Genomic DNA, 24,623 nt, shown 5'->3' on the forward strand with positions numbered 1-24,623 from the left:
TCAGTCTCCCTGTCAGGAGGGAGTCTGCTTCTCCCTCTGCCCCTCACCCTGCTTGTGCTCTCTCTCTCTCACGCATGCACACGTGCTCTCTCACTCAAATAAAATTAAAAGAACAACAACCCTGTAGCTCCACCCAATGAGAACCAGGAGCAATTTCATTTGGTTGAAGCAATAGAGGCTTTGAACAAAAACTCCCTTGCTGTCTGTTATGGACGAACGATTTCTACCAAAATTCATAGGTTGTGACCCTAACCCCCTCCACCATGTGACAGTATCAGGAGGTGGAGCCTTCTGGAGGTAAGTAGAATTAGATGGCGTTGCAAGGGTGGGGCCTTAGTGAGCGGGTTAGTGACCTTCAGAGTCAGGGGAGAGCACGCATCATCGCTATGCTCTCTGCCTTGCTGGGGTACAAGTCTGAAGTCAGCTATTGGAAGAGGGGCCCTCACCACAGGCCAGCCCTGCTGATGCCCTGATCTTGGACTTCCAGTCTCCACAACTGTGAGAAATACATTTCTGTCATTCATAAGCTACCCTGTCTGTTCATGGTATTTTGTTATCATAGCCCCATCTGACTAGAATGCTGTCCTTTCCCTAAAATATTTCCTCAGTTTGCCACATCACCAAACTCCCCTCCAGACTGACCCTCCCCAAAAGCAACTAAAATTAAAGTCGGGGGCAGATCACTGAACTGGCTTTCCTTTGAATTACCAACCTCACCCTCCTTGACTCTCTCTCTTAAACAGGGAACAGAAGCTTGAGGCAAGAAGCACAGTCTCTTTTTTCAAGATCCAAAAGACTTGAGCTTCTTATTCTTGCCCTTGGCGTAGCCGACCAGCTCCTGCCAAGACGCAGCCCCTGCTGTTTGGGCAGTGCCTGTTGCTTCTCAGAGCTGAGTGTGGCGCTAAGAAGCAAGTCCTCTCCCTCCCTTTCAGCTTCCTTTGTCTTTTCATGTTCTTGGATTCCTTAAGAATGCTACTCTTTACCTGGCCAAACTTTGAAATTACAGCATGTCTGTCAGTGTCCGTGCAGCCCCTGGCCTCTCTGCTTTGTGACTGCCCCCCACCGACCACCCCCACCCCCGCCAGCCACAGGGGCTCAGAGCGGGGATCCCAGCAGCTTCCCAGGTGCTGTGTGAACCCCCTCCCACCCCTTGAGGGGACCAGCAGGGAAGCGGCGGCCCGGGCTTCAGAATTTGGTATTAGGACTATGAGTCCAATCTGGTCATGGGTTGATCTCTCTCTCTCTCTCTTTTTTTTTTTTTTAAGATTTTATTTATTTATTTGACAGACAGAGATCATAGTAGGCAGAGAGGCAAGCAGAGAGAGAGGGGGAAGCAGACTCCCCTCTGAGCAGAGAGCACGATGCGTGGCTCGATCCCAGGACCCAGAGACCATGACCTGAGCCGAAGGCAGAGGCTTTAACCCACTGAGCCAGCCGGCGCCCCATGGGTTGATCTCTTAAAAGGAGGATATATACTGGCAACTATTTTCCCACAATGTGGACTGTGCAGAAGAGAAAGTTTAGGGAAAGAGTGATGTCTCAGAGGTGAGACAAGGAAGGGGTGAATTTCTGCTCAAAATTTCTATAATGAACTCCTTTTGCTTAAACTACTTCACGTTTCTGTTGCTTCAAATATTTTTAAGTGTTTCCTAGTCCCAATTTTAAGACCAAATGAGTTAAAAGTTGTTTTTCACACATACACGCAACCTACAAAAAAGATTGCTTTTCTTTCATGGTTGGTTCCTAATGATATTTGCGTACTGTAGACCAGCTCAGTAATAATATTGAGAAACGGGGGCGCCTGGGTGGCTCAGTGCGTTAAGCCTCTGCCTTCAGCTCAGGTCATGATCCCAGGGTCCTGGGATCGAGCCCCACAACAGGCTCTCTGTTCAGCGGGGAGCCTGCTTCCCCCCTCTCTCTCTGCCTGCCTCTCTGCCTATTTGTGATCTCTCTCTCTGTCAAATAAATAAGTAAAATCTTTAAAAAATAATAATAATATTGAGAAATGTACTGAATGTTTACTATGTTCCTGGCACTATTCTAAGCTGCTCAGTGTGCCTTTCCTTTCATCCTCACAACACTTTAAAGGAGGTAGCACTCTTCTACACATTTTACAGATAAAGAAACTGAGGCACAAAGAAATCAAATATCCCCCTCAAAGTAACAGAACTAGTCAGTGGTAGTAGTGGGTTTGAATTGAAGCAGTACTGACTTACTCACTACACTACGCGCCTTCGGAGCATTACCGAGGCAACGTGACAAAAGACCTCCCAACAAATCTCTCACGCCCTAAAATGTTCCCTGGCCCTTGTTCCAGCAAACCAGCAAACACAGCATCGAAGTTGTCTCCACAGAGAGATAGCAGGATCAGTAAAGAGAAAACTTATGGGGTGTGCTAGTTTCCAAGGGCTGCTACAGGAAAATACCACACGGGGTGGCTTTAACAACAGCATCATCTCACTGTTCTGGAGAAGTCCGAGACCAAAGTGTGGGCAGAAAGTGGTTCCTTCTGAGAGCCGTGAGGGAGGAATCTGTTCCCTGCCTCCTTCCTAGCATATGGGGCTTGGCTGACAATCTTTGGCATTCCTTGGCTCCTACTGCATCATACCAGTTTCTGCCTTCCTCTTCACAATACCCTCTTTTTATAAGCATACCAGTCACACTGGATTAGAGGCCCAGCTTTCTCCAGTATGGCCTCAACTAACTATACCTGCAATGACTCTATTTCCAAATAAGGTCATATTTGGAGGTTCTGGGAGTTAGGACTTCAACATATGAATTTTGGGGAAGCCACCATGCCACCCATAAAACAAGGTTTTATTATTTCTTTCCTGTTGCAGTTTTTGTAGTTGATGTAATTAATGACACAGGAAAATAGTATTATGAAACAAACTGGTTACAAGGAGGGGGTAGAGGATGACTTCAGTTCTGATAGAAAAATTTAAAAGTATATATGCAAAACATAGGATGGCTATGTACGAAAATATTGATGGTATTTACCTCTGCTCTGTGATTAAATATTCTTCCCTTTGTTTTTGTGTATTTTCCTGCTGCGATTTTTAGTGATTATATCTCCTTTTTTTCAAAGTGATAAAAAGTTTGATTCTAAGATGTGACAAACCTCAGGTGCAGCTTTTCGGCTTTGGTTTATTTTATTTTATTTTTTTTTAATTTTTTAATTTGATAGATCACAAGCAGGCAGAGAGACAGGCAGGGGCGGGGGAAGCAGGCTCCCTGCTGAGCAGAGAGCCTGACTCGGGGCTCGATCCCAGGACCCTGAGATCATGGCCTGAGCCAAAGGCAGAGGCTTAACCCACTGAGTCACCCAGGCACCCCTCAGCTTTGGTTTAACACTCAAATTTCATTGCTACTCTGCTTCAGTAAGAATACCAACTACACTGTCCCTGAAAAAATCCCGATAAGGACACTGACCTCTCTCTTTCTCTCTCTCTTAAGATTTGTTTATTTTAAAGAGAGAGAGAGAGAGAGTGTGTGTGTGTGTGTGTGTGTGTGTGTGTGTGTGTGAGCACAGGCAGGAGGGACAGAGGGAGACAGAGAATCTTAAGCAGACCCCATGTCCAGCATGGAGCCCAACACCTCTCCATCCCACGACCCCTAGACCATGACCCAAGCCAAAACCAAGAGTCAAAAGCCCAACCGACTGCGCCACTTAGGCACCCCAAGGACACTGACCTCTTTTAAGTGACTGCATAAATGTACGCACTAAGGGACACAGAAGGACCAACAGAAGAGATGCCTTCAGTACTAGTTCTGGCTTTGCCAGAAACTTGCTCTCAGCGTATGGTTAGTTGTTTTTTTGTTTTTGTTTTTCTGTATGTATTTTCCTGGTCATAAAACAGAGATTTTGCCTCTCCTCTCAGGCTTCTCAAAAATCAGTCCTGAATCGTGATCTCTTAGTTCAAGGGAGAATTACCTGGGAACTTAAAACACAACAAAACAAACGGACACTGAAGCCTGAGTGCATCCCCCACGCTATCTAATCTCATTTGCCTGGGCATCCTATCTTATAACATCTTCCCAAGTATACAGTCTCTTGATCATGATGGGTGCATACAGACATCAAAAATTATCAAATTAGGACACCTAGGTGGCTCAGTCGGGTAAACGTCTGCCTTCAGCTCAGGTCATGATCCCGGGGTCCTGGGACCGAACCCCCCACCGACTCCTTGCTCAGCGGAGAGCCTGCTTCTCCCTCTGTCACTCCCCCTGCTTGTGCTGTCTCTGACAAATAAATAAATAAAATATTTTTTAGATTTTAAATTTTTTTAGATTTAAAAATTTTTACTTTTAGTCTTTAAAATTAAAAGCCTTCCAGGTGATTCTAATGGGCATCCCAAAATGAACACTATTGATCTGGGAAAACCTCCTGAGTTGAGCAGATGAAGAAATGGCCCTAGATGGGAAGAAGTCGGCTTGGGCATCATGTCATGGCCAGCAGCGCCACCAGCACTTAGAACCTCTAATTCCTGCCTACTGCACCAGTGCTATTGCCTGAAAACCAAAATGATAGGACATTTATAAATTTAAAAGGGGGCATTAAAATTTATGAAGGACTAGGATTGTTACTCAGAGATGTAGGGCACACAAGGGCTAAAACAGAAAACAACCCACCAGCGTTTACCTGATAGAGCCACCACTTGGAGCGGCAGTTGGGTTGTCTTGTCCATGTCTTTTCACTCTGCCCCGCCCCTGGGGTTGTGGGACCCTGTGGGGCTAGGTAAGTGAGGAAAGCAACATGTCAGCAGCTCCCGCCCACTGTCAGCGGCCTGTTGGCTGCCTCTTTCCTTAACTCCAGACTTCATAGTTCTCACTGCTTTTTGAGTATTTCCACCTCAGATTCAACGTGTTCAAAATTGAACTCATCTCCTTCTCCAATCTATTCCTCCTTCTCAATTCCTTATCTTAACAGAGTGCCATGATTCCACCAAATACCCACACTAAAAAGAGTACCTCATGGGGCACCTGGGTGGCTCAGTGGGTTAAGCCTCTGCCTTCAGCTTAGGTCATGATCTCAGGGTCCTGGGATCGAGTCCCGCTTCGGGCTCTCTGCTCAGTGGGGAGCCAGCTTCTCCTCTCTCTGCCTCTCTGCCTACTTGTGATCTCTCTCTCTGTCAAATAAATAAATAAAATCTTAAAAAAATAAAAAGAGTACCACACCCTCTACACACAATGACGTCCATTTATCTTCGATCTCTTAAATACATCCTTCTTTTACATCTTTACAGTCACTTTTGGGTCCTGGTCATTGCCTGCCTAGGCCTCCTGACTCATCTCCCATTTTTCTATCACTGCCTTTTGCAGCTAGAGCAACCATCCAAGACCACAGATCATGCCGTGCCCCCACTTGAAAACCTTTGAACGGCTTTCCCCATGAAAAATAGGATGAAACCCAAACTCCTTAGCATGGCAGTTGATCTGGCCCCAGTTGTCCCATTTCATATCCTTTCCCACCACTCCTGCACTGTCCCCATACATACTGGGTCCACTTACACCTCTGTCTCATGTACATGCTCTTCCGTGGGCCTACAACAGTGGATCTACCCTTACTAACTCGAATTTGTCTTCTAAGACTGTTTAAATATCACTCCGGGGACACCTGGGTAGCTCAGTTGTTAAGTTTCTGCCTTCGGCTCTGGTCGTGATCCCAGGATACTGGAATTGAGCCCCACATCGGGCTCCCTGCTCAGCAGGAAGCCTGCTTCTCCCTCTCCTACTCCCCCTGCTTGTGTTCCCGCTCTTTCTGTGTCTCCCTCTGTCAAATAAATAAATATATAAGCTCTTTATAAATAAATAAATAAATAAATAAATAAATAAATAAATAAATAAATAAATAAATCTCACTCCAGATTAAGTAAAATACTCCCTCTCTCCCATGCCACACTATTCCTAATACATAATTCCATGAAAACAATTTTTTCTACTCTTTCATGGTAGTCTATTTCCATGTGCTTTCTCACTAGATTGTGAACAACTTTATTTTTTTGTAAAGGTTTTGTTTTTGTGTTTGTTTTTTTGAGAGAGAGAGGGAGAGCATGAGCAGGGGGAAGGGGAAGAGGCAGAGGGAGAGAATCCACAAGCAGATTCCCCACTGAGTGCAGAGCATGATGTGGGGCTTGGTCTCACGACCCTGAGATCATGACCTGAGCTGAAACCAAGAGTCAGATGCCCAATCCACTGAGCCACTCAGGCACCCCTCAACCATCAAATGAAAAGACCTTTTAAATACTGTTTGAAAAATGTGGACAGGATAGCTAACTAAAATAAACAAAGATATATGGCCTATTTCCATTACAATATGCCTCTAATTAATCTAACTTTAGATATTAGCATTTTAATAAATTACTTCAAGAAGTCTTTCTCAAGGAATATAGGACCTCAAAACTTATTCCCACTACTCAATCTTATCCCTAATTTGTTTATAAAGGAAAAAAGGCAGCAGAAATATAATTTTTTAAAAATACAATAAAATTTACTAAATATCATACAGCAGATAGACAGAATTCAATTTCCCTAAACTCTTTCTTGCATGTTTTCTTGTCTAAAACTAAACAGATGTTAAGGACTGTTAATCTACAGAGAACTCCCTAAATGAGTCTTACTTCCTAAGTCACTCATCATGAAATCCTGTATTCACGAGCTAATTAATGACAATCTCCAATTCTGAGGGGCTCTTTTAAAGAACCATATACTGAAGAGGATAGAATATGCCCTCAATAATATTTTAATGACTACACCAAATAAAATGCAAATGGTTCAGGGGGAGGTTCCAAAAAGGAAATTAGGACAGACTAGTAAAGCTCTCCCTTACAAAAAGATAAATGCAGAAATTCTACTTTTTTAAGGAAAATAAAATCCTTTGTAAAATTTGAACCTATTAAAAAAGGTTGATGTGTCAAGCAACTTTTAGCAACATGATCAACTAATTCTCTTTTAAGCTTTTGGATCACTGGACCAATTTCTTCAGCCATGCTTACCTCTTATAACTCTTGGCAAACAACATTATCAAACATTACCATACCTAGGGTGGAGGTGATAGAACAGGATCCTAGTGAATTACTATCCCCTGTTCACCTTCCATTCTAAACATGGGAAATGTGGATTCCATTATTAAAAGACATGCATCTTGGGACGCCTGGGTGGCTCAGTTGGTTGGACGACTGCCTTCGGCTCAGGTCATGATCCCGGAGTCCCGGGATCGAGTCCCACATCGGGCTCCCAGCTCCATGGGGAATCTGCTTCTCCCTCTGACCTTCTCCTAGCTCATGCTCTCTCTCACTGTCTCTCTCTCAAATAAATAAATAAAATCTTAAAAAAATAAATAAATAAATAATAAAAAAAAGACATGCATCTTATACGTAAATTCCATCACCAAATTCCCTACTAAGCTATACCCCCATTTTCCTTTCCAACCAATAGATATAAAAGTTGTTTTAAATGTAAGCAATCACAGGTGGTTAGTTTTAACTTTTTATTAAGAAACTAAAGCAAAACGACAGAATTTCAAAAAATTAAAATACAGAATTCTAATTTTAATTCTAAACAAATATGAAATCTACACCAAAAACTAAATCAGTTTATCAGTATTTAAGAATAAAGGGGAATGGCTAAAATGCATTCACAGTCATCATTTCTTCCTTATTAGCTTCAGATTTATATCCCTTTCCTTCGTGCTTCCCTTCAACAGGATACAGAATTTCTTCCTATCTACCTTTTGTTATAGTCTGTAACCTCAGAGCAGCTTTAGTCGGCCTACGTAATTCTTCTTCTGTTCCTTCAGCAAATATGTGAGCACCTGCCTATTGGGCTCTGATGATGAGGGCATAAATGAGTCCATCAGAGATCCTGTCCTAAGATGTTTAGAGGAGATAAGATACCAACAAATAATAAAAATAAATAAATTTATACAAGGTATAAAGTAATATAGCATGAGTTAAGTATAAATATAAAAATAGGGAAATTTCAAGGAAGAAACGATCACATCCAGCTAGAGAAATTAGGGATGCTTTATGAGGGTGTATTTGGATTGGTTATGGACTGTTCCTTCCAGGAGGGGATCAGAGGGGTCCTAATGATGATGGTGTTGATTTCCAGAAAGTAATCTTTAAAACTCTTTACATTTCTAGTTCTTCAAAACTGTTCATTTTTTTAAAAAGGTGAAAAAATATTAGTATTATAGTCTATATAAACAGCAGTTTGGGGACTTAAATCAAAAGTTAACTGTAATGCCTATTATATGGTTTAGGGCTGTTATTTTTACAACTCTCTTTCCCAGCTCAAATCATATCTAAAAAGCAGAAGATGCCTCATCACTGAGCCATGACTTTAAGTATTCAACTGGGCAAAACCTACTTGCTTTAGGTGCTTTATAAAATCTATACCTAAACTTATATAAGAATGAAGATGAAATAAATGGCTTTTAATATTCAAGTCAGATAATGAAAAAAAAAATGGTTAACTATGAAATAATATATTAACCACAGAACTCCTTGTATGAAAAGTTTTAATGAATTATGAGCCATTGGCCATTACAGACTTTCAGCCTCAATTTTTCTTTCCTATGTAGAACCAGATAAAACAGACTATCTCAAAGTATGACAGAAGACCATAGTATGAATAATAGTATTGTTTGTTTACACATCTGCATGCTTTGCTGAAGTTAAGAACCAAAGAGAATGCTCCCAGTTTCCCAAGTCAACAAGATAAACTCAATTACACATTTTTCTTTCCTGATCATAGTTCTAGCTAAAATACAACCAATACTACTTTGCCTTTCAATAGCACATTTTATCCATCATACAAGTATTTTCCTATTATTTTCTCCTTTACCTTCAATATGCTTGTGAGGTAGTGAAGGGAGGGAGCAAAGTTTTTTTTTTTTTAATTTTGCAGATGAGAAGACTTAAGATGAATTTAAAACTCAAACTTAGCAGCATACTGAAATCACCTAGGAAGTTTTAAAAAATCCTTATGATCACGTCATATCCCAGACCAACATCAGAATTTTAGGGTATGGGACCCAAGGAACAATATTTTTCAAAATGCACATGACTCCAAAGCACAGCTAAGTTTGAGAACCACTGGTCTAGATGATTTATACTTAACCTTCAGGTGCAACTATCTTCTACCTGAATGCTCTCTCAGCACCAATGAAAGAGATTCCTTTTCCTTAAACATTGTTAACAGTTTAATATTCTCTGTACAACTACTATTGGTCTCCAGTAATAAAATAGTTTATCAGGTTATAAATGAAGGCTCTTCATTCCCCTGATGCTCATTCTAAGTATGAACCTTCATTTTATAAAATTTGCAAATAGCATATTAGAGAATTTAAGTCTTTGAGATAAGAATGGCTTTTTGTTCAATATTGACACAATTATTTGATTCTAGGTTCAGTGTGCAATAACCATGTGTTTCTGTTTTCCATTCAGCACCTTCAAAACTTTGTTACAAATGACTATTAAATGAATATTACACTAATAAGACAAAACGGAAATTATAAGCAAAACTCTCAGCAAAAGCTCTTGGAATTGGCTATATCACACCCTGAAAAAAAACAATAAAGTACATAAGGGGCCTTATTGTTTTATCATTTATCAACCTTCATCCTAAACCTCTTTTCTTTAATTTTTAAACTTTGCCAAATTGAGTTGTTCTACACCAAGAAAAATCAATTTCTGTAGCAGCTATATTCTCTAACACTTTTAACATATAATTTCACTATGTACTATTAAATACGGTTTCCAGGAGGTTCCTTCTTGACATGGATATTGAAAAGATCATTAACAGAGTTTACCTTTAAGCAACATACCAAATACGCAATAAAAATTTGTGAACCTGTCAGGTGGCAAAAATAAATCTTTGCTCATCACTGAAATCCGGTTTCATAAAAGTATTGATAATCTTAACTCTTGAGGAGCAAGCCAAAAACCCCAGCCAGCTGCTTATTGTCCCTAACTTGATTAGATTTAAAACAAAATTACACACAGCAGTAAGCTGAAAGGCAAAGAACCATCTGCCTTAGCCAAGTCTTATCACAAAGATGTATCTGAAACCATACAGTTATACTTTCATACAGAAAGATGTTTGTTTCTCTTACAACAAAAGAAAATCTCAGCTCGTGTATGTTAGACTGTTAATTCAAGAATATTAGTGAAATCGGATTTATGAGTCAAAAACTAAGAACAGGATCAATGTCAAGCTCTTCTACAAGGAAATCTTCAAAATATTGCCAACCTGAAGTTTTCAGCGCAAGGTATTTTATTTCAAGTCCCATGGGGGCAATTATCTATAATGAGATTAAGAACATTCTTAACCTGGGTTCAGGCTGGCACTGTTTCAGATGGGTAAGTAAACATTTCTTGATAACCCCAATGAAGAGTTTGAGGCTTAGATTTGTTGCCATGATGTAAACAATATAAAATTTAAAAAAAATTGTAGTATCTACAGCATTATAAAGTTACAAAATAAAAGGACCATTAATTCTTTTCTGAAGGTCTGTGACTAACAGCTTTCGTATTTGAGGCCTATAAGAGCAAATGGCAATGTTCTGTATTATTATGAGATACTTTCTCAAAGGGCCAAAAAATAAAACTGACACTGTAAGATGCACATTATTATTATTACTACTGACATATGTATGATTAGAAATAGATTTGCCTTCCCTCAATCTTAAACCAGGAGATCGAGGGGTCTATACAATAATTTTGATTGTTAAAAGAAAAAAATACTAGACTGTAACAGCTATGGAAACTATAAACCAAATTAATGTAAAAATGAGCCAATACAACACATCTCCTCTTAAAATCCTCTTCTTTGTAGTTACCTAATTTTCCCTAAATGTTACTGTAATTTTGTACCATGTAGTGGTTTTTAAGAAATTGAACTAGAACAAAGCAACCCCTTTGTCCTTTTTTTTTTTAGTTTTTTTTACACACTTATTATACATACAACTTTTAAAATAGCTGCACAATTTTACATCTCACTGTTAGAGAAGTGCAGTCCAGGCAGACCATGCTTCTCAATATATTAAAAATATTAAATAAAACCCAACCAGTTTCATACTTTCTAATAGTCAAGCTGGCTGGAAAAAAGGGTCTGGAGAAAAAACAGGCAGTTGTAAAACAGGATCAGTCTTTCTTCACAAACACACTACTTAAAAATCTTGCTATTTCCTTAGCTTATCCCTTTATAGCATCTCTAAAATCTCACCTTAAAAGTTGGTAATGACACATTGCTAACTTAGAGACAAAATCTGTTGCAACATGCATATGTCTACTGCCCACTCAACCAACTGCAACCCTGAGGATTTTTCTGGCCCAGTACAAAGAGGAAACACTAAGATAATCTCTGCCATAGAGTTGCTTCTCCAGTTAACAATTTCATGTGTTTTTCAGGATGTTTCTTGGGCATGCATGTATGACACTGTCACTTCATGATTCTACTTTCCACAAGCAGGTATCTCCTCCATTCTGTCTTTCATCCCAAGAAAGCCACTGTCATCCATCCAAAGGTTTTCCAAGGTAAACCAAAGTCACTTCTGTGTTGCCATATACAGCAGAAACTGCTGGATATAAGCAGACTTTTGGAAGTCCTCTAAAGGCAACCCCCAGGAACTCATATCCACGTTCAAAAGCTAAAGTCTTATCTTCCATGTCTAAGATGACGCGGATTCTTTCTCCTATCTGTAAACAAACAACAAAAGAAGGTTAGAAGGAATCTCCCAACAAGGGCATAGCTAGAATAACATACAAATCAATAAGTTGAAAATATTAAGAATATATATCTTAAAAATTATCTGGAAAAATGATCAGAGAAGTTTTCTGGTCAGGGAGAAACATCTAGAAGAAACAAAATATATCAACTTCATTACAAATGCTTATTTTGTTAAGTATTTTTTAAGATGGAATCTACATTTAATACCAAAAATTTAAATGCTCCCCCTGAATAGTTCCCAGATTTTACTCTTCGTTTAAAGGTTTTTCTTAGAAAGTTTACTACTAAAATCTGTAACTTGGTACATTTCATATACACACACAAAAAAGTTATCTAAATAAACTTTTCAAATTATTCTAGTATAGTACAACAGAATATTATTCAGCCATAAAAAAGAAATATAATTTTGATACATGCTACAACATGGATGATCCTTGAAAACATTATGATAAGTGATGAACTAAGCCAGACACAAAAAGATAAATATTGTATGATTCCATTTATATGAAGCACCTGCAATATTCAAGTTGTAGAGTCAGAAAATGGAATACAGGTTGCCAGAGGTTAGAGGAAGGGACACAGATGGAAAGTTATTGTTTAATGAGCACAGAGTTTGTGTTGGGAAAGACAAAAAAGTCTTAGGTTTGGATAGTTGTGATGGATACACACATTGTATTAATGCCATTGTATTGTACACTTACAATAGTTAAAACAATAAATAATACTGTGTATATTTTATCACAATAAAAAGTTACCATAATAAAAAACACATAACATCTGAAGTTTACAAGCAGTTCTAAATATACTGTGGAACTTATATAATCATGAGGAGCCAAATCTGACTATAGATTCTGAAGATGCATAATAAGCTTATTAGTCATTTTATGGGCCACTGCTCTGAAATACCTGTTATAAAAACAGCAGCACTGATTGTTAAACTAAAGCAGAAGCAAAATATATCCAGCTTTTTTCCCACATGGAAAAGTGGGAAAGCAGACAAATAAGGATATTTTATTTTTACAATTTGCATTTACAAAAGGTGGTTTCACCTATACACCTGGAGGCAGAAAGTCCTAACATTTGCAGTCAAAAATCAGAATTTAGTATTTCCCAATTATGTCAATTCCTGCTGTTGCTATTACTTTTCTTTGTTGTATTTAAACAACTGTAAACATCTGCTTCTTTCTTCCCTTTGCCCAACTCATAGATAAACTTGTACCCCATTTTATGGACCTAAAAACATCCTAATCACCATCACCACTACTGCCACCAACAAAACAAACAATAAAAATGAAAAGTGAATATTTTGCTGGGTATTCATTTTGTAGTTTATTTGTATTATCTCATTTAATTCTCCCCCATCTATCCTAATATTTGTCCCTATTTTACATAAGATGGAAACTAAGATGACAGAACCATTCCTGGTGAAATTTGCAAGTCTGCTTCACCATTGATTGATTGAGTGTACAGCACACACACAACACAGGGAGCAGAAAGCAGAAGTCTCACTAGCTTTAGGTGTCAGAGGGCAAAACTTGGGAGATGGCAGAGCACCTGGAAACTTAGAGGAGGAACTCCATAAGCAAACGGAACCACAAAGATGAGCCCCAAATCCGAGAATAAACTGCCCAAATCATTGTGTGATCACTGTCTTACATAGACAAAGAGGAATTCCCCACAGAATCAGGCTGGAAAAGTAACGGGTAGAAGTCAAACCCCCCATCCCCCAACCAAAACAAACAAATAAACAAACAAACCTAAACAAAGACCTAGCTGTTATACACCATGGTGGAGACAGAGTTTAGTCTGAAGACTGCAGGCAACTTAACTGCCTACTAGAACATCTATACTTTTCGGAAAAACAAAATAATTTCTAAAAACAAAACATTCCAGTATTACTACTACATATTATCTATAATTTCCAATTTTCACTTTAAATAATTGACTGGATGGGATACCTGGGGGGCTTAGTTGGTTAAGCATCTGCCTTTGGTTCAGGTCATGATCCCAGCATCCTGGGATTAAGTCCCACATCCAGCTCCTTACTCAGCAGGGGGCCTGCTTCTCCCTCTGCCTGCTCTGCCCATAGCTCTCTGTGCTCTGCTCTCTCTTTGACAAATAAATAAAAATCTTTTTTAAAAAAATAAAATAAAATCTTTTAAAAAAATAAAATAAAATCTTTTTAAAAATTTCAAAAATAAAAAAATAAAACTGACTGGATAGGAAAAGAAACAGAAAAGTACAATCCATACTCTGAGGGAAAAAAGCAGTCAATAGAAACTGATTTGGCAGACAAAGAATTCAAAGTAGTTATTATAAATATGTGCAAAGAATTAAAGCAAAATCTAAACTGATAAATGGACAGAGATTCTCAGTAGAGAAATGGAAACTACAAAAAAGAACCAAACAAAAATTTTAGAGCTCTAGAGTAAAATAACCAAAATTCACTAGACTGGCTTAGTAGAAAAATTGATACGGTAAGGAGAATGAATCTATGAACCTGAAGATGGAGTAACAGAAATTATCTAATCCAAAAAACAAAGAGAAAAAAGATTTTTTTAAACAAGAACACAGCTTCAGTGATAGAAAGACAATGACAACATCAAGCAGCCCAACAACTACATTAAATGTAAATGGGCTAAACATTCAGATCAAAAGACAGAGATTATGAGATTGGGCTAGATTAAAAAGACCCAATTATATGCCCTCTAGGAGACACATTTTAAACACAAAGACAGATTGAAAGTAAAAGAATAGAGAAAAAGAGATACCTTGCAATAGTAAGCATAAGAAAGTTGAAGTTGCTATACTAACACCAGACAAAATAGACTTAAAAACAAAAAGTAATGAAATCTCCAACTATACTTGCTAATTTACCTAGTCCTTCTTTCAGTTCTGTGTCTGTTTCATGTGTTTTGGAGTTCTGTTATTAGGTGCATATATGTTTACACAGTTGTTGTATCTCCCTATATGATTAATTCTTTTATCATTATGAAATGACTCTAATAATATTCCTTATCTTTAAGTCTATAAATCCTTAAAACTTCCAATTTCTTGTCAGATTACTGTGTTTTAAACTCAGCTGATTCTATGGCAATCATATGGCTTTTTAAAATTAGAATATAATTTTGACCCCAGAATCAAGTTGAGTATGGCATAAGGCTAGGATGAAAAGAATAGGGGTGCCTGGGTGGCTCAGTGGGTTAAGTCTCTGCCTTTGGGTCAGGTCATGATCCCAGGGTCCTGGGATCGAGCCCCACATCGGGCTCTCTGCTTGGCAGGGAGCCTGCTTCCTCCTCTCTCTCTGCCTGCCTCTCTGCCTACTTGTGATCTTTGTCTGTCAAATAAATAAGTAAAATCTTAAAAAAAGAAAAGAAGAGAATAAAAAAATGCAGTAGTTTGCCTGAATTTGCCTGTCTTATAGAAATCATTGACACCTCAAGAGGCTTTGAATCCAAAGATTAATGAATAGCAGAGGGTATGTGTGTGCATGTGCGTGGTACATTTGTGGGAATAAGAAGTCTAGAAAAAGGAGATTTGGATGTGCAAGATATATGAAAGATGACAATCTAGATAGAGCACAAGTTGGGAAACTATGGTCATTGGGCCAAATATGCCTGCAGCCCATAAATAAGGTTTTACTGGAACACAGTTATGCTCACTCATTTACATATCATCTATGGCTGTTTTTGTACTATAAAAACAAAACTGAACAGCTGTGACAGAGACCAAATGGACCGCAATTCCTGAACTATTTACTACTCACCCTGTACAGAAAAAAGTTTGCCAACTCCCAACTTAGAGCAAAGACAGATTGCTCAAGGTCAAATATGTATCAGGAAACAAATATGGAAATACTAAAAGATTATTAGAGTAGCAAAGAAAGGCCAATTACACTATTTTTAAGTTATCAAAAAGACATACAAAGCTACTATATAAAACTTTGTAAATTTAAAACAAATCAAGGCATGATTTGACAAAGGCCCACAACAGAGAAAATACCCAGTTTCTCACCTGATATTTTGGTGCATTGTTGCATTGTGGAAAACTGCCATTGACTTCTCCGTTATGTAGTAGATTATTGTCCACCAGATTCCAGCCCCAGCTCTGGTCATCACTACCCAGTAATGCCACATAACCTTGACACTGCATGGGGGCCCGTTTTGTGGCAATTCCAATCACTGCCACAGTGCCCAGAGGGCCTTCCCACCACACTTCCCATGCATGGCGGCCCTCACTGAAACCAATCTTGGTCCTTGCACCATCAGTACTCTGGGCAATGGGGTTTCGATGTAAAGTAAAGCCATTTTTCTTAATGTAGACATTCCTGGAGCAGTCATTAGTGCTGAAGGCATGTTGGAAAGCACGTACCTGAAAACATGAAAAACAGACCAAAGAAACAGAAATTTGATTTTTCTTAATAAATATTAAAAAGTACCCAAACTTTAGGGGCTCCTGGGTGGCTCAGTAAGCCTCCAACTTTTGATCTCAGGGTCGTGAGATTGACCCCTGGGTTGGGTTCCATGCTAGGGGTGTTGACTGCTTAGATTCTCTCTCTCCCTCACCCTCTGCCCCTTCTCACCCCCTGCCACTTCTGTGTGCTCTCTATCTTAAAAAAAAAAAGTACCAAACTCTAGGCTCCATGTTTTTAAACAATAAAGTGATACACACACACACACACACACACACACACACACACACACATATATTTTTTTAAAGTCACATTGTCTCATTATTGATAAAAATTCTGAACTGTAGTATAATTTCTCCAAATCAATTTCTTAAAATATCTAAAGATATACGCAAGAATCCTTATATTTTAGAGATAATGCTGAAATGTTTATGGATGATGATATCTCAGAATTGCTTTGAAATACCTAGGACTGGCAAAGGAAAGTGGGTGGGGTAAACATGAAAATAGACTGTCCATGAATTAACCACTGGTAAAGCTTGGTGATAGGTTTGGGAGGTTCTTTAAACTATTTTCTCTAGTCTTGTTTATATTTAGTATTTTATAGCAAAAAGTTAAGGGATGTATAATTTTCATGTTGGCAATACTGTCATAAAAAATATTTTAACAGAGAACTTAGTCATAGCAGCTCTAAAGTTTATGAAAAATTTTAATAACCACAAACTATGTTAGATCCTCAGCTTCCTTGCCAGTTATTACTCACGTATTGAGACAGCACCACTCTCATTTTACCAAATCAAATAACCCCATAAATAGCACCTAATTTCAAACACTAGAGTTTATAAGGAAATAGTCAATATGAACAGCTGCCATTGATAGAACAGATTAGTTGACCTGCACTAACCAGTTTTTTAAGCTCCCCAAACCCAGTACAAAAATTTCTACTCTGTACAAATAGTAAACACTTCTCATGCTTTAGTAATTTAAAGTTTCTGATTTGGGGGAGGGAGAAAAAAATAGTGTTTGCTTTGTATGTTTGCTGAAATTCTTTCTTTACTTTATTCACACTACCTCAAAGCAGCCAAAGGTTGGGGCCTATTGCTTTAGTTAACCTAAGCCACCAACTCCAGAATCAAAAATTTCAGCATTAGGAGGGGCCTCAAAAAGACCTAGTGCAACACAGGGATGAGGACACAGACCTAAAACTCAACAGCTAGTTAGAGCAAGAACCCCAAAGAGAAGTCAGGTATCCCTTCATCCAGTGTTCAGTTACTATTAGCCAGTATCTCACTGCTTCACTGTTGCACTGAAGACCAGAGACAAAAAACAAACAAAACCCCTGCTTGATTTAGGAAGCTATAATACTGAAATATTTCTAAATTTTTTCCTATCTGTTCCTACTTTTAAGCACATTTTAAAAATCAGAACATAAGATTAAGTGGGGGAGTAAAATGTCCCCAAAATATTAAGTATTAAAAAACTCAAGAGGGTTTAACAACTAAAATATAAAATATTTTATAAAATCTTTATTATAAAAAAATTTTTTTTTTTAAATTTGAGAGAGAGAGACAGTGAGAAAGAGCATGAGCGAGGAGAAGGTCAGAGGGAGAAGCAGACTCCCCGTGGAGCTGGGAGCCCGATGCAGGACTCGATCCCGGGACTCCAGGATCATGACCTGGGCTGAAGGCAGTTGCTTAACCAACTGAGCCACCCAGGCGCCCTATTATAAAATTTTTAACTAATAGTTACCTATGTCTATTCCCCAATTCTTATAAATACTGATTGCTTTTTCTCTATGTTTCTTCTCTTTGTCACAGAGATATTGTTGACAGCCACTTCTTCAGATTTCTGACTTCTTCCTATTACTCTAGACTGATCTTTCTTCACTGTACTCTTTTCTGGTGGCCATCCTACTTCTGCCCCCTAAAACTCTCCAGAACTCAGTCCTTAACTCTCTTCCTAATTTCTTTCCAGACCTAGTTTTCTAAAAGAGCACCTTTATTACATTTCATCCCAGTTCAATAACCACAGATGGTTCTATACTAACTACCATATTAACTGTGAATTTTTCTTCCTGGCTTTCAAAGCCCTTCAGGTATGGTTCTCCCTACTTCCCTTTCTAACTTCCCGTCATTCTCCCTGTCTGTAATATATCTGCTTTCCTAATCAAACACATCCTATATCCTCTAAGACAAGATCTAGTCTTGCCACCTTTATGAAGGTAGTCTAACTGGAACCACTCAATCCCCAATTTCTCTCTCCTAAGTTCTTATCCATCATAGTTGGCACCATTAGGGGGTATAGCTCAGTGGTAGAGCATTTGACTGCATCATAGTTGGCACCATACAACATTTAAGTCTGTATCCAACCCGGGATGCCTGGGTGGCTTAGGAGGTTAAGTGTCTGCCTTCGGCTTAGGTCATGACCCCAGCCTCCTGGGATCAAGTCCCACATCAGGCTCCTTCCTCAGTGGGGAGCCTGCCTCTCCCCCTGCTTGTGCATGCTCTGACAAATAAAATCTTAAAAACAAACAAACAGGGTGCCTAGGTAGCTCAGTGGATTAAATCTTTGCCTTTGGCTCAGGTCATGATCTCAGGGTCCTGGGATCGAGTCCCGCATCGGGCTCTCTCCTTGGCTGGGAGCCTGCTTCCTCCTCTCTCTCTCTGTCAAATGATAAATAAAATCTTTAAAAAATTTTTTTAAAACAAACAAACAAAAAGTCTGTATCCAACCCAACTACTTGATTCTAGTAAAAAATATATTGAAAACAACAGGAAAACAACACTAATGTTACTAAATTGATCCAACTTCTCTCAGCCTAGAACAGAAGGGCATGTTAAGGAACACTATGGGAATGAAATCTGCAAAGTCCAGAGTGAGGGAAACAGAGTAAACAACCTGATTTCTTCAACAGATAAGTTGCAGGAATGGGAGTTAGGAAAGGAGGCTGAATTTGTTGGCTAAATAGCCTTTAAGACAACTGCCCTTGGCTCAGGTCATGATTCTGGAGTCCCAGGATTAAGTCCCTCATCAGGCTTCCTGATTGACCAGGAGTCTGCTTCTCCCTTTGACCCTCCCTGCTCTCATGTTCTCTCTCTCTCTCAATAAAATCTTTTATAAATAAATGAATGAATGAATAAAATAGCCTTAAGAAATATATCAACTGTTTGCCATGAGAACCTTATATAGATCTTGATTAAATAAACTTAAAATTAAAAATATAGCATTTGACATTTCTGAAACAATTGGAAATTTTAACAATTTGGTTACATTAAGGAATTATTAATTTCCTTATACTTCATTGATATTGACATTGTTACTGTGTTAAGTGTCCTTATCTTTTCAATATTTTTTGATAATTTTTCTTTTATTTATAGCCTTACAGTTAAGATAATTTTTCATCTGAAAAATTCAGATGAAATGGAAAAATACACAAATAAATAAATAAAAAACAATCCATAGTTCCTGTCTCACAGTCTAATGCACAACCTAAATTTTACATTATAACAAACAACTTTAAGACCTATTTTAGGATCTAGGTCTAAAAATTAGAGAATATATTATAGTTAGCTGCTAAGTATGACTGAAATAATTGTTGTTCCTTGATGACATACAAAATATGAACTTTTTTTAAAAAAGATTTTTATTTATTTATTTGACAGAGAGAGACATCACAAGTAGGCAGGGAGGCAGGCAGAGAGAGAAGGGGAAGCAGGCTCCCCCGCAAGCAGAGAGCCCAATGTGGGGCTAGATCCCAAGACCCTGAGATCATGACCTGAGCCGAAGGCAGAAGCTTTAACTCACTGAGCCACCCAGGCAGCCTAAAATATGAACTTTTAAAAAGACAAATCTTAAATAGACTGGAAATTCCAAATACTTTCGAATTTTATGCTATCCTATGCCTGTTCCCATCCTCCTCTTAGCTGGACAGGCTCCCTGGAAATCCTATGACTTTATCTTTCTTCTTCATCTCATTCACTCCCCGTCAGCTGTCCACTTATGGCATTTGTTCTCTGTGATAGCTCTCCCAAACATCCTCTTCTCTCCTCTGCATATTTATTCAGGTCTTAAGGACCTCTGGTATAGGTACTAACCCCTGTTCTGTCCAATTCATCTTACAGCCTAGTTTTTCTAAACCACAGCTCTTGTCACTCCTCTGTGCAAACGTCTATGGTTTAAAATGGGAGAATAGGGCGCCTGGGTGGCTCAGTGGGTTAAGCCGCTGCCTTCGGCTCAGGTTGTGATCTCAGGGTCCTGGGATCGAGTCCCGCATCGGGCTCTCTGCTCAGCGGGGAGCCTGCTTCCCTCTCTCTCTCTCTCTCTCTCTGCCTGCCTCTCTGTCTACTTGTGATCTCTCTCTCTGTCAAATCAATAAATAAAAAAATCTTTAAAAAAAAAAATAAATAAAAAAAATAAAATGGGAGAATAAAGTCCAAACTATACAATGAAGCCGATATGCCAAGAACATCCATAGTATATCTAGTCTCAACTTACCTTTACAATTATACTCCCCACTTCTTCAATTCAATCTCCCTAAACCCTTTTATATCTCTAGCCTTTCCTCTAAGCTCCAAACTGTAACAGCTGCCTATCTGAAATCTCTCAGATGTCTCAAAAACACTGCAAATTCTACTCTACCAAAATTGAACTCAGGCTATTCCTCCTAAATCTAGCCCAGGTGATTCCCATAATTATATAATCGAGATATCTAGGAGTCATTCTTAGCACCTCCCTCTCCCCCACCCCTATTTCAAATCTATTGCCAAGTCCTGTAGATTTTACTTTCTAAATATTTCCTACATTTCTCCCCATCTCCTACACTACCCACTTCCTAACTGATCTACCCATATTCTTAAGGTCCTCCTCCAATCTGTTCTCTATACTGAAGTCAGAAATAACCTCTTAAAAATGCAAAAAAAAAAAAAAAAAATCACACCAATCTCCACACTCCTAACCCCCTCTTGCTTACAATTCAAAATGGCTTCCCTATAGTTTGGCCTCAACCCACCTCTTTCATTTTACTCTCAAACCTGTCTCACCTTTGCTATCCATGATCCAGCCATACTGATGTGTTTTCTACCTCTCATACTCATCAAGTTTCCTCCTGGAAGGCTCTTTTCTCTCCCCTTGGCCTTACTGTTCAGGTTTTACTTCATGCATTATGTCCTCAGAGAAAGCCTTCCTTGACCTCCCTACCTTGGTCGAATCCTCCATTACTGACATTCAGAGTACTATGTACTTCTCCTTCATAGTGTCTACCACAGATTCAATTTTATAACTGTGTGATTATTTTATTAATTATCTATCTCGGAGCGCCTCGGTGGCTCAGTGGGTTAAGGCCTCTGCCTTCGGCTCGGGTCATGATCCCGGGGTCCTGGGATCGAGCCCCACATCGGGCTCTCTGCTTAGCGGGGAGCCTACTTCCTCCTCTCTCTCTCTCTGCCTCTGCCTACTTGTGATCTCTATCTGTCAAATAAATAAATAAAATCTTAAAAAAAAAATTATCTATCTCCTCACCCCCCACTAAACTATAAGCTCCAAAAAGTAAGGCATCCATACAAGTTTTGGGTCTGTTTTTATTCCATTGCATTTGCAAAACTGAGCACAGTGCCTGGCACTCACGTTTTTTAAAATAAAAACATACGCTCTACAAATCCTTTGCTTTCCTCTTGTCTTGCATTTGCTCAGGGTATTTCTTCTTAGTAAAATGTTCAAATCCTATCTTTAAAATTCAGCTCAAATATAATCCTAACCTCAAAACTTCTCCAAGCCTCCACTCAACTTGTACATTTTTCCTTTCACTGAAATTCTAATGTGTATGAACATATATATTTCTAGTATTTATAATAACTCTAACAGGAGCAATTTCTACCATGTGTTATTTCTATACATTTTTCTTCTCTCCTTGACTGAGGACTTCCTTACTAGGCTATCTGACTTCTTTTGAATTAATCTTTTTATTCTCAAGACATGCAAGAAAAGTTCTGCAACATCTGAATGAACATATGATTAATACTAGTTTACAATACCTACCATGAGTGTGGTAGAAAGACATATAAAGTGTTTAAAAGCCTAAGAAACCTAAAATATCTCTGGAAGAATACAAAAAACAAGTAACATAGGTTGCGTACAAGAAAGGAAACTAAACTGGGTGGCTGGCAGACAGGGGCAAAAGAAGACATTTTGCTGATATTATTTTGCTTCTTTTGCATTTTGGCTCACATGAACACATTACCTAACATGTAAATCTGGACTCGTGTAAATAGATACATTACAGACCAATTACAAAAAGGTCTTGTTTTTTTTTTTTTGTTTTGTTTTGTTTTTTTTAAGATTTTATTTATTTATTTGACAGACAGAAATCACAAGTAGGCAGAGAGGCAGGCAGAGAGAGAGAGGGAGAAGCAGGCTTCCCGCTGAGCAGAGAGCCCGATGCGGGGCTCGATCCCAGGACCCTGGGATCATGACCTGAGCCGAAGGCAGAGGCTTTAACCCACTGAGCCACCCAGGCGCCCCCAAAAAGGTCTTGTTGAAAATAAGTAAAAACAATAAGGTTTATAAAAAAATAAAAGCTAAATAAAATGTATGAAGCCTATCTGTTTTCAGGCAAAGCAGGACAAAACTGCCATGTTCTGCGCTCTACTACATAAATTACAACTAGTATCCACTAAGCATCCACCATGTACAAATATTGTCCTAGTAAATTAACATGTTATTTCACTTAATAAAAATTTGATAGTTGACATACATAATGGCAATATTCCTTATTGTATTAAACTAAAATTTCCTTTATTACATAAGAATAAATTTTACATCTATTTCACAAAGAAAAAAATTTACTTCTTACTCTGACTCCTCCTTGGCAGTCTAGTTTGAAAAGTGGTATCTACCCTTTTTAGTTATTAATGTATTTTTTTATGTTTACCACATTCTAGGGCAGGCTTCATCCTCCCTCATATATGCTCCCAGTGACTGCTGTACTGAACAGTTGTTATCTATCCAACTGAATACAAGCTCCAGGCCTTTGTTTATATTGCCTGAAGAATCTTCTCAGCCCTGCCATAACCTGTTACTTGAAATTTTCACTTGTATATGAACAAGGCAGGAATATGCCCAAGAAACTAGGAGGCAAAAAGGCAGCAAAACCGGTATCAGCACATTAGATGACAAATGGAACCGAAAAGGCATACCATCAAGGTGGGACTATGAAAAAGTTGGCAGAGAAGTAGCCAAATAGTGAGACAAGGCAGCATTAGGACAGTTAAGTGGTGCCCATGGGGGAGAAAGGGATGTTCTGTTAAAGCCTGTATCTTGAAACTTAGTAGAATCCCTACGACCACGTAGAATGTCTAGGACCACAGTAGAAGGTCTAGGACCACACTCATAAGCCTGAAACATAATGGAGGGAATTAGAGAACTTGGGAGAAAATAGGGGAGAAAAACAGTTAAAAATCAGAGCCTGGAAAAGGTGAGGTGAATGTGGGGAGAAAGCAAACATCTTAGAAACTAAGCCGGTGTTAAGACAGCCGAGATGACCTAATAAAAAACAAGATAAGAGTACTGGAAGGTACAAAAATGGAGTGGGGGGTGGTCTGCCTTTTGGGGAGAAGACTGTGGAAAGTGGAATGAGTGATGGGAACCAGGAATTGCAAACTATCTGGTCCTTTAAAAAGTACATCACGGAAGTGGGGTAGGTTAAGGAGCAGAACTTCAAAGAGAAGAGGATCTTTATGGAGGGGGGAGGTGAGGTAAGGTATTGACTGCAGCCGCGCAAAGGCGGGATGATGAGGCGAGGCGTCTGAGTCAGAGCTTAGATGAGAAGCACTGAGACTGAGAGCGGCGCAGAGAAGCGGGACTGGGGACAGCGGCGTGGCCCCGGGCTCCCTCACCTTGGCCTTGTAGCTGGGCAGGTTGCAGAGGATGTCCGTGCGTAGAGCCTCTTCTGCCAGGCTGCGGGCGCAAAGGCTCCGCCACACCTCGCTGTTCTCATCACCGTGCAGACAGCGGTACCAGTGCTTGCACACCAGGGCGCAGCTTCGCAGCTCGGACAGCTCCAGGTAGGAGAACACCAATTCCAGCACCCGGCTAGGCAGCCGGCCCCCTGCCCCCGCAGACCCTGAGCCCGAACCGCCGACCGCGCCGCCGCCGCCGCCGCTACAGCCAGCCCCGCCGGAGGCTCCCCCAGGCCCCGGGGCTGGCGCCGCCATCGCCTCACCAGCCGGCCCAAGGGCCGCCGCTGCCGCCGCCGCTTCCCCCCGTCTCTGCTGGGGAGGCCAAGCCTCGCCTTGCGACCAGAAAACCTCGCTCACCGCCCCTTTCACAGCCAACCACCGGCCCTCCACCACTCCCGCCCCTGCCCGGGGGCGTCCGCCGCGTGCCCCGCCTCACTAAGGGCAGACGCACCGGCTGCACGGGCGTCCCCCGCCCCTCCTCCCCGGCTCAGCGCGGGCGTCGGAACCGCCCGACTCGCACGGCCTCC

The 24,623-nt window shown here is 39.7% G+C and overlaps 1 protein-coding gene across 1 annotated transcript; it reads right to left on the reverse strand.

Moving 5' to 3' along the window:
- Positions 1-9,548: 9,548 nt before the first annotated feature.
- Positions 9,549-24,579, reverse strand: FBXO45 (F-box protein 45). Its single transcript, XM_047734090.1, has 3 exons — positions 24,034-24,579; positions 15,748-16,104; positions 9,549-11,702 (listed from the first exon to the last, which is right to left on the reverse strand). Exons 1-3 carry the CDS (start codon positions 24,349-24,351, stop codon positions 11,517-11,519), a joined length of 861 nt encoding a protein of 286 aa, XP_047590046.1. The 5' UTR covers positions 24,352-24,579; the 3' UTR covers positions 9,549-11,516.
- Positions 24,580-24,623: the final 44 nt, after the last annotated feature.

This window comes from Lutra lutra, chromosome 1 (assembly GCF_902655055.1).
Source record: "Lutra lutra chromosome 1, mLutLut1.2, whole genome shotgun sequence".
Taxonomy (NCBI): Eukaryota; Metazoa; Chordata; class Mammalia; order Carnivora; family Mustelidae; genus Lutra; species Lutra lutra.